Here is a 14,867-nt window from a genome sequence, read left to right as displayed (position 1 = left end):
AAATAAGGGATGATTGCATTCCCACAAAAGAAACCAATAGCGACAATTTGTCAGACATTAGAATTTCCCCTCCAGAACTGCCCTTGAGAGCTGAATCATTTCTGGGAAATAGATTTCTTACCTGCCAAAGAATTATGAAGGCACAGTTATCTTTCATTATTTGGTCAGATTGCTTTGCTGACAGGCTCTTTTAGATACATACAATTATCCTTCCTGACAGATCAATTCAAAATGCTACCAGACCTAGCATGCCCAGCATATGAGAAGCAATTGTTTCATTATAGGTGTTATGGGCAAGTGGCTTGCCACATCTGACCATTTTTTTTCAAAATGTGTGAATTAGTCCTATCTCGTCCACTGAACTGGCTCTTCACTTCATGCATGAGATGTTTTCCTGGCTGGAAATGTCAAAAGCAGAATTCTGAACCTACTGTATTACAAACCAGAGGAATTAGTATGCCCTTTCTGATAGGACCTGTCATTTCACATGGATGTCACTGGGAGAAAGAAGGGAAAACCTTTAGCTCTATAAATTTGTCTACAGGTATGGCAGGAAGTGGGGAGCATTTGATAAATTAACAAAGATGCACATATGTGAAATTGATTGTTGTAGATGACTTTAGCCCCAATCTTCTTTTGTTGTGAGGATGAAGGTTCATTCTCTGAGCTTGTGGACTGGTTTCTGAACATTTCGTTACCAGGCTAAGTAACATCTTCAGTGGAGTTCAGGGAATGTCAGTGTCACTGATCTGTTTATAAGGGCTTCGTGTGGTCAATAGGTCTTGTGATGAGTCAGGTCATCTACTGACCACACAAAACCCTTATAGACAGAAGAACAGTGACACTGATATCCCCTAAACTCCACTGAAGATGTTACCTAGCCTGGTAACGAAATGTTTGGAAACCATCCCACAAGCTCAGAGAACAAACCTTTACCCTCATCCCGCACCTGAGCTGCAGATATTCGCCACTCTTTCTTGTCTCAGTACTCGCCAGCTTTCAGAAAATAAGTAGGACATGGCATAGTTTTGAGATATCCAACTAGGGTTTGCCGAGCATTCCCTTTGGCAGCAGAAGTATAATGAGTCTGAAATTGCATATATTGCAAAATGCAATAATACATTCTGAGAAGCTGCAGAAAGGACACACATAAGACACACCTGTGATGTGAACTGTCAATGATGTAGTGAAACATTTTTAAAAACTTCCCCAAATAATTATGTTTTCATGTCTAATAATTTAACTCGAGTGTTCTATAAACCCCTATTCATCTATATCTTCTATAATTCATAGTTTCATTTGCAGGGCATTCCTCCTGAAACATTATATTGCAAATTCATTTTATCAAAGGTAAGAAAATGTTATTATGGGGCCTAAATTATTGCCTTCTCTAATACTTATCATTTCTATTTAACTATCAGATATGCTCTAAATTAATTATATGAAGCGATCTACCCTAGAGTAGCTAAAAAAATAAGAGAATCTTAATAAAAATCAACACTCAGAAAGAGACCTAAAGAGATTGGTTTTTTTTAAATGCATAACTAAAAATAAATTAAAAATTAAATGTTACATTTCAGAAGCTAGTAAAATTAAATTCCTTGCTCCAATGATTAATTATAGAGAAAAAAATCTTACAAAGAGAATAGATGCCACTGTACAATGTCTTTAGATCATCAGAATGATGGGGGAGGCCTGATACAGACAGGGCTGAGATTGGAAGATAAAGTAAAGGAGGGCTGAAGAGAATCATGAAATTATTTGAGGTGAGAGGGGAGGATATGGGTTTGTATGTATCTGTGGGCAACATGGCAGGAGAAATGAATAGTAAAGAAGAGAAGAGTGAGCTCGGCAGAGAGGATTCTAAAAGGAAGAGTGGAATGAGCGAATGAATGAGCAGACTTTGTATCAACTGAGAATGTGGATTATGAGAAAGATACTGGTTCCATAGGCTATTTGGTTATATTATAGATCAGATTTCATTTCCATCTTGCATTCAGACTTTGAATCTGAAAAGTGAAATCTCTTTCAAGTGAAGTTTGACTTCTGCCGATTCATACAATTTTCTTGGCCACAAGACAGAAAAGGATTGCCACTAATTTCTCTGGAGATGTGGATTTTGGGTTTTGTCTGCCTAAACTAAGCTCTATATGCCCCAATGGTTGGTAATGTCAAGATAAATCAGGCCTGGCCATGTACAGCTTTTGGACGTCAGCCAAGGTCACCTAGATACTTCCTTCCAGTTGGGCAATTAATATCCAGTTATTTAGCTTCCCCGCTTTGCCTTTCAGTGAAATCAGTGCTTTGTGATTAGCCACATCCATTATGAATCGATGAATAGTCATGTATAGGAGCCATTCCGCAACTAAGCCTCTGGATAGAGATACCTGGTGTAAGGAAACCTTGACGGACAGGACACCATAGGAAAAGATAAAGAGGGTGCTGTTGTGGGATGGGTGTAATATTTTAGCCTTAGACCAGCACAATTACAAGGAATTACATTCCTACCTCCCACCATTTGCCTGTTATTATTTTTTTGTAAGATCTCCAGATTTACTTGGAAATTTAAGCAATCTACCAACCCTTTATAAACAAATAACCTGGGATCAAATACTAACCTGAAAACAAAGTGATTTTTTTCTCCTCAAACTACACTGATTAAAAAGCAAGTAAAATGCCTGGCTTTGATTTTCCAAGACAATTACACAGAAATTATAATCTGAAATTTCAGACTAACCTGGCCTTTTTATTGGTTTTTTGGTGGGTGTGTCTTTCCTCTTGTTCTGAACTGCAGGAGAGTACGGGATGCCCGAGGAAGAACTATTCTTACGAAAATGCTCCTTCAACCCCTTGATAGAGCGGTCCAACTGGCTGGAACGGATCTGGTAGTAAACATTCATGAAGTCTAGAAAAAAAAAATAATAATGCATATTACAAAGCAGACTTTGTTTTTGTTAGTGCTCCAAAACACTGACAGCACAATAATATAACAGAAAAATTGCTCATCAATTTCAGTTGATGAGATTATGCTTATTGGAAAAAGAAACCACACTGTCAAACTGTTTCATGTTTTTTAAAATACGTATATATATAAATACAAATTCATATAAATATTAAAAATATTTTTTTTTTGCTTAGGAAATGTCTATTTATAAAATGCATTGCTTTATACATAAGAAAAAAAGAAAAAAGAAAATGTCATTACATTGCAATATCCATTTGAAGTAAACTATATCTATGAAGCTTGACTATAAAATAAAAAGTTAGCGAAAATCAATTTGTAAAAGGCACTATATTTAAAATTAGATCAATCAGATCAAGACTAAACATTTTTGCTTTTTTTAAAAAAAATGTTGACTTTAGTACAGTTGCCACTGCCAAAGGTGACTTATGCAAGAGTACACAATGTGCAGCTCTCCAGATGTTGCTGAACTATAAATCCCAGTAGCACTAAACAATATAGCTAACAATCTGGGATGTTGGAAGAAGCAATTCAGCAATCCTTTCAGAAGCCAAGCCTTATACACTTGCATGAGAAATACCAACAAATAGTTTTCAAAGCATGCAGAATTAATTTTTCCTTCTCCAGAATTCCCTTATGCCTTCTAAATTTCAGTCTCCTACCCTTACTAGAGCTGTGCTCTAATTCTCTGAATGCTCGCTCTACAAAGTTCTCCCTAGAAGCTAAGCTGGTGTGAGAAATGACTCTGTTCCTTAGGCTTCCTTTCTGGACTCCTGCAGGTGGCTGCTTCTCCTCACACAGGCAGTTAAAACCTGTACCGCAAAGAAAATGAAGACAAACCAAGTCACCCAAAAGAGGCCTATCAGAATGCTTAAAGGGGCTCCTTTCAGCTAGGTAGCAAGGGAGGCAGTCAACAATTAGAAACAAAAGGCATGAGGCTATCTCTGGGATTAACACGAATTCATTCAGTTGCATGACAGAACCACCACAACAATCACCTACAGCCAAATTACAGTTTCCTGTTTGAGAACCAAAGTTCTCAAGTTAAATTTAGCCAAATCAATCACAACTTCAAGCATTAGAAGATATGAGAATTGTGTACTTAAAACCATCATTTTAAAAAAAACCCCACACACATTGCAAAAACTGAAGACTGTAGGCCAAGGGATGAGTGTGATGACAAATTCCCAGGTATTACAGGTATGACCTATCACTTAGTGACTGTTTATGACTCATCACTTAGTGACTGTTTGAAATTATAAGAGACCCTGAAAAAAGGACTTATTACCTAAATTCAAAGTTCCTCCCCCTGCAGTCATGTGACTGGATTTGGAGCATTTAGCAATTTGTGTACCTTTATAACCATTTGTAGCATTCTGAAGTCATATAAATTCGATTTGTGACATTTTTGCAGGAAAGTGGCATTTACTTCTGGTTTCCAGAGGGGGGGGAAAAGCCTCATAATGAACAATGGGTTTGCTTAGTGACCATGTTCACTTTATGACTATCATGTTCACTTTGTGATCATCACATTTGCTTAATGCCCATCCCAAAAAAGGTCATAAAATTGTGGTGGTGGTGGTGGTGGGTCATATAGCAACCCCTTTACGATTGTCATGACTTGTAACCAAAATTGTGGATTCAATTGTAGGCCGATCCCTGAAATGATCTTCAATTTTTGAAATGATTTTACAATATTTTAAAGAAAATATATAATGATCCCCTTAGCTTTCCTCTCTGCAACCCAAAACAAATCTAGAAGGCAACTACTTGGGAGCAGTGTAATGTCATGGCCTCTTCTCTCCAACATTTAATTCCATTTGCCTGCAGTTTGTTTCTTCTATCCATTTCAATTCTTGAATCTGCCCGCCCCAAAATGTGCCAAACTAAGCATTTTAGGATATGATGTGATTTTTCAAAATAAAAGGATACAACTCTACGTGCTTTTTGTTTCACAGCCTGATGTCAAAATAGAATTATAAACAAAAAGACGAGAAACCTGAATTGGCAATAGACTGCTCTACTCACAAGTCTGCTTTATGTGAAATCAATTGGACATCTTAGTGACAATTAAAATTTAATTAATTTCCATGGAAAGTAAATCTAGATTTAAACTTATGTCATTTGTAATTTGTACTAGAGCATCTGCTAATTTGTATTGGGCCCCATCCCATTTGGGTCAGAGGCACTGTTTAAGGCGCTTCCGGGTTGAAAGGATTAGCCAGTGACATCAGCATTGCCCGGGGGGGGGGGGAGCATTTGTATTGAGTGAAGTTAAGTAGCCCTGTGTTATCAATAAGAAACAATCTTAAGAAAAGGATTGTTAATATAGAAATAAACTGGGAAGTTTTACAATTTTTCTTATTCTATAGCTTTTCACATGAACGAGGCTCAAACAACGCCAATGTGGTCAAATAATTTACAGAGTTAACTCCATGCAAACAGTCCCCTTACCATATAATACAGAGTTTTCAAGAAAACACAGTTCGTTTCACACATAAAACACATGAAGATTCACCAGTGATAAATAACCTTATCCTTTCATTTTGTGTTTTTCCTATTATAACCAGAAATGCCTAACAGTGTTTCTTCCTGCCCCTCACTTCCCACCTTCATCTATATTCGAAACAGCCTTCCCCAGTTTGGAAGCCCAGGTGTGTTGTGGCTGCAATTCCCCAAAAGCCCCTCCAGGCTGAGAATTTTGAAAACCACAGTCACAAAAAGCTAGAGTTTGCAAAGGTAGAAAACTGCTCTGGAGATCTGAATCCTCTTCCATTTACTCCTTCCTATTTTCTCCAAGAAATTCCCAACTTCCCAGGCTTCCCCCTCTCCTACTCACTCCAGACTGGACTTGAAGGTATCAACTGTTCCTGTGGTTCTTGTTGCTGGACTGCTGAGGACAGAGAAAGGTAAGTGGCTGATGTTGAGAAAGCATGCAAAGCTCATGGAGGTGCCCAGAAGAAGCAAATAAATTCTTTCTGCTAGCAAAAATAATGTATTATTTCTACTATTATTCTAGAAAAAAAGGAAACAATGAAAGATTTCTTTGAATTTAATAGGAACTTCTGAACTATAACCATTCCCCCCCTCCCTCACCTGGTTAGCATAGGCAATGCAAAAGAGGCTGAAACTAAAATGAGCATTTCTTTTCGTATCACATCTGCATTTTTGGTATTAGTTTAATTTCTGTTCAATAAATAAATGTCTTGAGCATTTGTTAAAATCCAAATTAGAATTTAAAGCCAGCTAAAAATTACATGCAGCGCAATTCTAGCAGTTACTGGAGTTCGTGCATTTCCAAGCCATAAAGTTATTTGGCTTAATCTAATTTGTTTTGTGGATCCAACCACTGTAACTAAGATTTATAATCCAGCACAGGATTACCCAAACATCTTTGACCCAGTAGAGTTTTGAGTTATAAAACCTTCTTCAAAATGGTTGGTATGTTGAGCATGGGTAATTAAAAAATATCTATTTTCCAGAAGCACAACAAGGAGTATATCTAAACAAATTAATATCTTTACAATAATTGTGGGAGCTTGGAAATTAACATTTGTGCTTGAAGCTGATGCTTATTTCACCATGCTCTTTTCCCATTTGCTATTTTAATTAAAATGATTAAAAATACATTCAAGAAAGACAGGAAGTTTGATAGATATTCCCAGACATTTCTGCACATATAGGTATCATAGTAGGGACCAAACGCTTCAAATTATGTGTGTATTCACCCATTGTGTTTATAAAAGAAAATATGAAAGTCTTAAGAAAGGAAATTTAGAATGGAAAAAGAAGAAAGAGTTAAGTAACTTTTACTTATTTGTTAGATCTCTTCATTCAAGAACTCAAGGCAGCAAACTCAGTGCGCTCTCTCTCTTTCTCTCTCTCTCTCTCTCTCTCTCTCTCTCTCTGGGCTGAGAGAGAGTGACTGGCCCATTCAATGAGAATAGGCTAAGGTGGTTTCTTCAGAGTAGAATTCCTCTTTCAAAATATCTTTTCTTTTGAAAAAATATGTTTAAGTTCTGGAACACTTACACTCATTTGGCACACAATCTGCCTTTTAAAAATCAGATTATTTTACACTTTTCACCTCTTTTATCCTACTAATCTTCTGGATAAGTCACTTATAAGTTTACACTGAAAGTGAAAAACAGCATGACAATATATATAGCCAGTTCAAATAGTAGATTTTGGTGCCATGCTTAGAACCACGGTAATCTATGTAGACAGACAATTGCTTTCCTTGTCCAGGCAATGTTAAAAGTCAAAGTAGCTTCAGTTCAGCAAAAAAAATCCACATATGGAATCTGAATCAGTTCAAATCAATTTCTAGACTTCAAAAAATGTAAGCATTCTGATTTGTACATTAAATTTAGATACTTATGGATAAAAGCTTTGACCAGAATAATAGAATAAGCTTTGCCAGATGCTAAAAGGTAGTATCATATAGCAAGCTAATAGTCTCCTGGCTTCAGCAGGACTTAGATGGGAAAAAAACTTTTTCTAAGAATAATACTTGAATTTCTACTTAAAATTCATGAAGCTACACATTTTTTTTGACAAACGGGTATTGTACATATTCAAAAGGCTTAGGGCCATAATTCAGAGACATGCTTGTATATCTTTCAAGCATGTGGAAGACTCTTCTGATCAGTTCCTTTGAAAGTATTCTCAACTGAAAATTTGAGAATTTTAAGTCATCAATTCAGACAGCCACTTGGTGCAGAGGTTACGGCACCAGGCAAGAAACTAGGAGCCTGAATTCTTTTCTCACTTAGGGCATGAAAGGCAGCTGGGTGACTTTGGGCCAGTTACTCTCAGTTCACAATGGTAGCTCGGGCAACAAATACTATAAAAATTTTAACTACATCAACTATTTTAAAGAAAAATCAGCAAAAAATACAGGAGTCTTCTGCACATATTGTGCCATTTTAGATTATGCCATTATGAACCACTCTAACACTTGTTGGAACTTTAATTCAAACTAATGGAACCAAAAACTGATTGCATTGATCAGCAAATAAAAACTGACATACAGGTAGTCCTTGACTTACGACCACAATTTATGTTGCTAAGTGAGAAACTCATTAAGTGAGTTTTGCCCCATTTAATAACTTTTCTTCTCACATTTATTAAGTGAATCACTGCAGTTGTTAAGTTAGTAACACAGTTGTTAAGTGAAATGGCTTCTCCATTGCTTTTGCTTGTCAGAAGGTCTCAACGGTGATCACATGACCCCAGGACCCTGCAACCAGTATGAACCAATTGTCAAGCATCCAAATGTAAATCACTTGATCTTGGGGATGCTGCAATGGTCATAAGTATGAAAAATGGTCTTAAGTTACTTTTTTCAGGGCCATTGTAATTTTGAATGGTCACTAAATGAACTGTTGTAAGTTGAGGACTACCTGTACTTTGTACATATGATGTGAGGGGCAGATGAGACTAGAAAAAGTGGCTGAGATTTGCAAAATTGAATGAAGGAGAAAGGGAAGACAACAGGTAGACAGATAATATCACAGAAATTATAGAGCTGACCATGGAAGAATTATAAGCTATTATTAGAGGCTGGTTAAGATGAAGAATATTTGTTCCCAACTCTATGATATCTAACTAACATTCCAACTGAGCCCAACCCTGATATCTAACTAACATCCCTCAATTTTTGACATGAAACTTTTGGGAAAAATGAAGAAATAATACATTCCAGATACTGAATACGGAATATATTATTTCTTTATATAGAGAATATATGCCACAGTCTATTCATTTTTTACACTTAATAATCCAGACTTCTAATTTACTCCCTATGACTTGCTTGCTACCATACGTTTGAAACATATTTTTGTGCCATAAATTCAAACATGCGTGAGAACTAAATTATTCAGGAATCTGAAGAGCGCAGAGGCAAAAGGGCACTTGTTTTATGTCTCACTGAAGTACATTAGGGCCATTGCTGGCTCAGCGGAAATGTGAATTTTACTTGGTTGTGCACTGTCCTGAAAGCAATTCATAAAACAGCCAAAATGGCTAAAATCAAAATAATGTAATAAAACAGAGAACAAGATAAAATCATTCAACACAGAAATAGGAAGGCAAAACTTAAGGCCATAATAAAAGCCTTGCAAACAAAAATTGGCCAGGCAAAAACTCAGAACATAGGCAATCCCTAAATCAACTTACCATGATTCCTTCCATACTCCACTAGCCAACCAGAAATACGGACAATGTCCTGTAGGACACTCTCAGGAAGGTGTTCTAAAGACACATCTTCTTGAGTCTTTAAGTCATCATCCAAAGTGATAAGATCCAGGATAAGGATTGGTGTAACTGGTTTAGAATTTCGGGTCATAAGGCTACGAAATTCAGATTCCAACGATTCCTTCCCCCTCTCAAAAAGCAATTTCTGGATGAGGTAACACAAATAAAAAAAGATTAGAGCTATATATTATAGTCTGAAGGTGATAAAATAACAGGTTATTTGTATGGTTGCCCAAATCACAAACATGATCCCAAACCACAAAAACACGGAAAGGGTATCAAAAAAAATTTTTTTTAACCCAAACACTGCATGAAATTCAGCAATAGTTCCTATTTAAAAAGCTTTGGTGTCTCAACTTTAAAACAACATCTTAAGGTTTGGAAAAAAAATTGAAAGTTGGGTAATGGACCCATTTTAAAAGACACAACCACTGGATTTGCAATTATGCTCTTCTGACATTCAGACATTCTGACTCACAAATATTTGTTTCTCATTGAAGAAAACAAGGCAAGAAATAAAAAATGTAACTCCATCCTCAAATGATTTTACTGTGTCTCAACTAAACACAAATCACCAAAGGTCACAAGATATCAAGGCAATCAACTAGTGATCTGTTTCAAAACGCAAACACGTAGTTCCTTTTCAACCCTGGGAAAGCCAGTTTTTCCCTCTTCCCTTACTTCAAATACAGATGAAATCTGTGTTCTTACAAAATCACATCATAGTCATGGATATTTTCTTTCTCATCAGATTGACTGCCAGTTGCGATCCTAGTTCCCTTTCACTCAATCCAGTTGAGTGCAGCTCTGTCAGCATGAAATTTTCAATAAGTTTGAGTCTATGGATAATATCTTTGTAAGAAAACTAGGCATCACACTGAGAAGGCTTCTTAGTGAGTTGTTACTGCCTCAAAATCCTGCTTTGCAAGCCCCCTCTCCTTCAATATAAGCTTACAAATACTTGTGAAGAAATGAATGGCCGGGTGAGAGAGAGACAGAGAGAGGGTGAGAGGGTGTGTGTGTGTGTGTGTGTGTGTGTGAGAGAGAGAGGGGGGGGAGGGAGGGAGGGAGGGAGGGAGAGAAATATTGTTTCCTTCTTTTTCTATGAAGAAAGGAAAATTAATTCCCAAAGCAGTGGAGACTCTCTGAGGGAAATTAAATTAAGCAATTGGCCAATGTGAACTTTTCTCTGCTCAGTGGCTGGCTCTGTTTGATTGAAATGATTGGCATGTTTCGGAGTCAGAAGCATGGACCCCACTACCCTAAACCTGCTTTGATTTGAAGGTGGTTAGGGCTTATGGGCAAACATGAACTGTCTGCATTTGGAACAGTGGTTTGGCAGGACTCATTTATGTTCATATTCAGACACATTACATACCACTCTATTGAGTTCTGGACTATCAGGATTGTTATCTTGAAAATATTCCACAGCCTTCTGGATTTTAGCCATGCAGCCTAAATATTCTTCCAATCTCCCTGTAGGGCTATAATGAAAAAAAAAAAGGTCATCAGGCAACTGATTGCTACAAAGTTATACAGTATAAAGGGTTTTTAAAAATCATTTTCCCCTGGAGACTAGAAAATAATGTTTATTCCCCCTCTGAAAAGCCTGCTGTCATTAACCAGAACAGGACCTTTGGTTACCATTAACTGCTAGTTCAGAAGCTTTAGTTGGCAAGTTCACTTTGAAACACTGGCATAGGTAACTGGTAGAGATATAAGAAAGGGAATGGACATTTTTTGACAGGGGTTATATTTTTTATTTACTTTGTTCATTTATATACTACATATCCCCAACTACATGTGGCAATTCATTTGATAGTATGGTATAAGAGCTATCACAAAATGATTGCCACAATGGACATGGCCAGACACAAAGCTTTCCTGTATCAGAAGGCAAACAGGCAAGACTGCTTATTGTTTACATCAAGATCCCAAAGGTGTTCTGCGCTAAGCACGTACATTCACTACCAAATACAGCAGTTGCTCACAACCTTCCATTGTGATTTTCTAAGAATACTTCTGTAACCTATGCAAAGGCATCCTTGGAGAATAAAAATGATGCTGACTATCGGCATTTATTTATTCATTCCATTTATTTTGTTAGGATTTTTCTGATTATTTTGCTTAGGTTTCCACACTCTATTTCATTGCAGTGTTTTCTCACACTGGCAATTTCTAGATATATGGAGTTCAACTTCCAGAATTCTTAAGAATAGATATGCTGGCTAAAAATCCACATCTCAGGGGAGCTTATATATTGGAAAATATTGTTTTGATTCAGTCACTTTTCAAAACAAGTGAAATAATTCCATTTGGAAGAAACATGAACATTTCAAAAAGAGCAAGGTTATTGTGTATCAACTTACCCTTCCTTTATTATCTTCTCTGTGTCCTTTGCTACATGGTAGTAACTGATAATGTGATCCAAACAAAAGAGAGTTTTCTCCACGTTCTCCTGAAGACGCTGAAGATTTTCAGTTTGTTTATGTACTGGGATAATTGAGTTCTCCAGCTTCATCAAACGGCTTTCAAAGGATGAAAGTATTGAAACCTAAGCAAAAAAGTCAGAAAAAAAATCAGGCGACCATTTTCTTCAACCATTTTCACTACTATCTTTTACTTTGCAGTTCTATCAAATAAAACAATAGAATTCAAAATGTACATATAAAGTAGTCATGCTAGAAAATGTTCAATATGCTTTATAACAGCAAATGATATTGATGGGTCAACTAACATTCTGGAATTATTATCAAGGTTTGAGACTTTCATCAGACAATATTCACAACAAAAACAGGGAAAGATCAAAACTTGCATTACACTGAAGCCATGAAACTCTGTCAAGATGAAATGTGAGAGAAGCTTATTGGGATGATTTCAGATTGCACCAAAAAGCATAAATGATATAACCTTACCATATTTCTTGTGAGCTGATCACTTTTTTCTAAACTCTCTCTAATGAAAGACAATGTTTCTTCTTCCTAATGTTACAAAAAGAAAAAAAAGCATACAATCACCCAAATAATTTCAGAATATAAAATTAATGTAAGTTCCCATCAATATTTAATCGTCAAACAATGTAACACTATTCAGAGGGAAAGTAGAAATTCTTATCACTTGGCCACCAGTATGGCTGTTGATTAGCATGCTTTTATTTTAAATATCACATCAGAGTATACTAGCTAAATTACACCCTGAATCTACTGTATATGAATATAATTTTAAAATAATCATTTATAAATTAACAAGTTCTCTTTATAACTTTGGGAGGGGATACAGGTGAACTAAGCATACTCCTCTATCAAAAGAAGCTATTTCTGATACCCTGAAGGTATCAGAAGGTGATTCCCAACATTCTGGAGAAGTTGGCAAGCTTATTGTTTTAAAGAAGTTTAAAAAGAAAAGCTAGCACAAATTACAGCTTGGAAGGAGAAGCATTCTATACTTAGGAATTGATATAGAAGAACCCCTTTCTATGGATCTCCACATATACATCTCTGTAAATGAGGATACTCTCAAAATGGCTTTTCCACAAATCAGGCATCTTTGTAATGAAACAGGTCAATCTTCTTGTTAACCCAAGTCCAAATCATTGTAGAGGTTTAAAAATTAAGACCAACACTTGAACTGAACCTGAAAAACAACTGAAACCAGTTATGCCAGTTAACAATCTTAGCTGCCACAATTTAAATCAACTGAAATTATTCTAATCAAAGATAGCCTTGCCAACAATGCGCTTCAATAGTCTTATTGAGGTATATTCACACTGTTTACTGTAGTTGTCATTCTTAACATATATTTGGCAGTAATATCACCTTCATAATCACCATCTAAAGATGCAGGGACAGCTTATTATCAAGAAGCATTGTGCTAATTTGACCTTTCGAGTAGAATGCAATTCCTTCCAAGACATACTGATCACATATTCTGTCAACAAACAGAACCTTTATCTTATTCAGATTAAATTTCATTCACTGTCAAACTAGCAAACTCAGGTTCAAAAGTATCAACCACCTCTCTGAAGTTAGTGACAAAATACAAATGGGCTGTATTTCAACAGCACTTCACTCTAAATGACTTCTGACATGGTTTCATTCAGTCACTCAGAGGACAGCAAAGAATTCTGTGGGACAGTCAAGGCACTGGTGTTTTGACACTGGTGTTGTCAAAACATTATTCCAGAGCAACATTTTCTTACATTGCAGAGCAATACAGCAATGTTTTTTTTCTTTTCCCGTCCCCCCTCACTTCTCTTTCCCCCTTTCCCTCCCACTGTGTAGTCCTATTTGCTTTTGTATTTTATTCTATAATCTAATGTTGAAACATAGCAACGTAATGCTCCTAACATATTGTCCCACTAGTAGATTTGCTACCTTTTTGTGATCCAGTGATATTAAAATGGCATCTTGAAAAGCCTTCCATCTTGCCATCACCCTGATTCCTTTAAAATCATCCTTTTATTTATTTGTATCCCATCTATATTATTACAAACAGCTCAAGGCGGTGAACATATCTCATACATAAAAGTCGCTCAGCTGGCTCTCATGGCTAAAGGGAGACTTGAATTCAAAGTCTCCCACTTTCTAGCCTGATGCCTTAACCACACTGGCTTGCATTTTCCCATCCCCAACACTCTGCTTCGTTTTACCTGCAGATTGCAAAGGGGGGGGGGAACCCACCTTTAAATCATCCAAGCATAAGTGTCACTTGTCCTATTTCAGTGAATCCTTACGTCATTCTGCAGGGATGGCTCTTATTTAAAGAGAGGCCACTACAGAAAGAACTTGTAAGCCCAATTTTTTAACTGGTAGAGAGAGACATCATCCTTCTTGGATCAGTATTGAATTCACCATTGTTAAGTCCCTTTTCTGAGTTTATACAGCACACTGACACAAACCAGCCCATATAATCACCACCTCCCCAAGTCTTGAGCCAAGAAGTGATTGGCGAGTTGACGGGACAGGGTGCTGCTACTAATCTCGCCACGAGAGGCGGAGGGTTTTTCCCCAGTGCCTTGGAGGGACCCCAAGACCCCGGCGCCAGATTTCAAGGCAGCGCCCGGGGGTGCGACAGGGAAATACGAAAAGGCCAAGCCCGGACGGGGAGAGTCTCCGAAGAGCCGGGATAGAAGACGTACCACCCGCCCACCTGCTTGAGCTTTCCTTCTATTTCCCTCCGCCGGGCGGACGCCTCTTCCGTGGGAATCATCCTGAAACCCGACCGACCCCGGGAATCAGTGACAGACAAGGCCGGCACCTCCTTCGCGTTCCTGTCAATTCTTCCACGTCCGCCTCATTCCCCGCCCCTCTGTTATTGAAGGGCTGCCATGCTGGGAGCGGCTCTCTGGAGCCAACCGAGCATGCGCAGTGTAATTGGGCGGAGCTACGACGTGCGCATGCCCATGCCGGCGTCTCCTCTCTGAAACATCGGCCATTTTGGAGAAGCCTTTAAGGCGGCTCACTTTTGGACGCCAACGCGGGGTTGTCTAGAAGTGGGAGGAGCTCTATCTCCGTGTCATACCTGGCTCGGCGCTACTTAATTATAGCCCGTCGTTGCTGAAAGTCTGTAGAGATTCTCTGTCATCCACCACATGATGGTTATAGATAAACCTTCAAGTTCTTTAAGGACCCTCTAGAATGATGCAAAT

General features: G+C 37.6%; 1 protein-coding gene across 16 annotated transcripts in view; it reads right to left on the bottom strand.

Annotated features, from left to right (window-relative positions):
- Window positions 1-14,535, bottom strand: part of EXOC7 (exocyst complex component 7) — a 42,432-nt gene extending 27,897 nt beyond the window's left edge. For 8 of the 16 annotated variants that reach the window (XM_087924836.1, XM_026702040.2, XM_087924823.1 and 5 more), the window contains exons 1-6: window positions 14,369-14,535; window positions 12,136-12,201; window positions 11,590-11,774; window positions 10,599-10,704; window positions 9,143-9,365; window positions 2,738-2,905 (exon numbers count right to left, since the gene is read on the bottom strand). In XM_087924836.1, the coding sequence (XP_087780962.1) occupies window positions 2,738-2,905; window positions 9,143-9,365; window positions 10,599-10,704; window positions 11,590-11,774; window positions 12,136-12,201; window positions 14,369-14,428 (808 nt within the window). In that variant the 5' untranslated portion in view covers window positions 14,429-14,535. Of the gene's footprint in view, window positions 1-2,737; window positions 2,906-9,142; window positions 9,366-10,598; window positions 10,705-11,589; window positions 11,775-12,135; window positions 12,202-12,665; window positions 12,868-13,899 lie in introns of those variants that run through there. The other 8 variants (XM_087924827.1, XM_087924832.1, XM_087924834.1 and 5 more) reach the window with 5 other exon arrangements.
- Between the last annotated feature and the right edge of the window lie 332 nt (window positions 14,536-14,867).

This window comes from Pseudonaja textilis, chromosome 2, assembly GCF_049901715.1.
Source record: "Pseudonaja textilis isolate UNSWEBS1 chromosome 2, rPseTex1.2, whole genome shotgun sequence".
NCBI lineage: Eukaryota > Metazoa > Chordata > Lepidosauria > Squamata > Elapidae > Pseudonaja > Pseudonaja textilis.
This window is presented reverse-complemented; position numbering and strand designations above follow the sequence as displayed.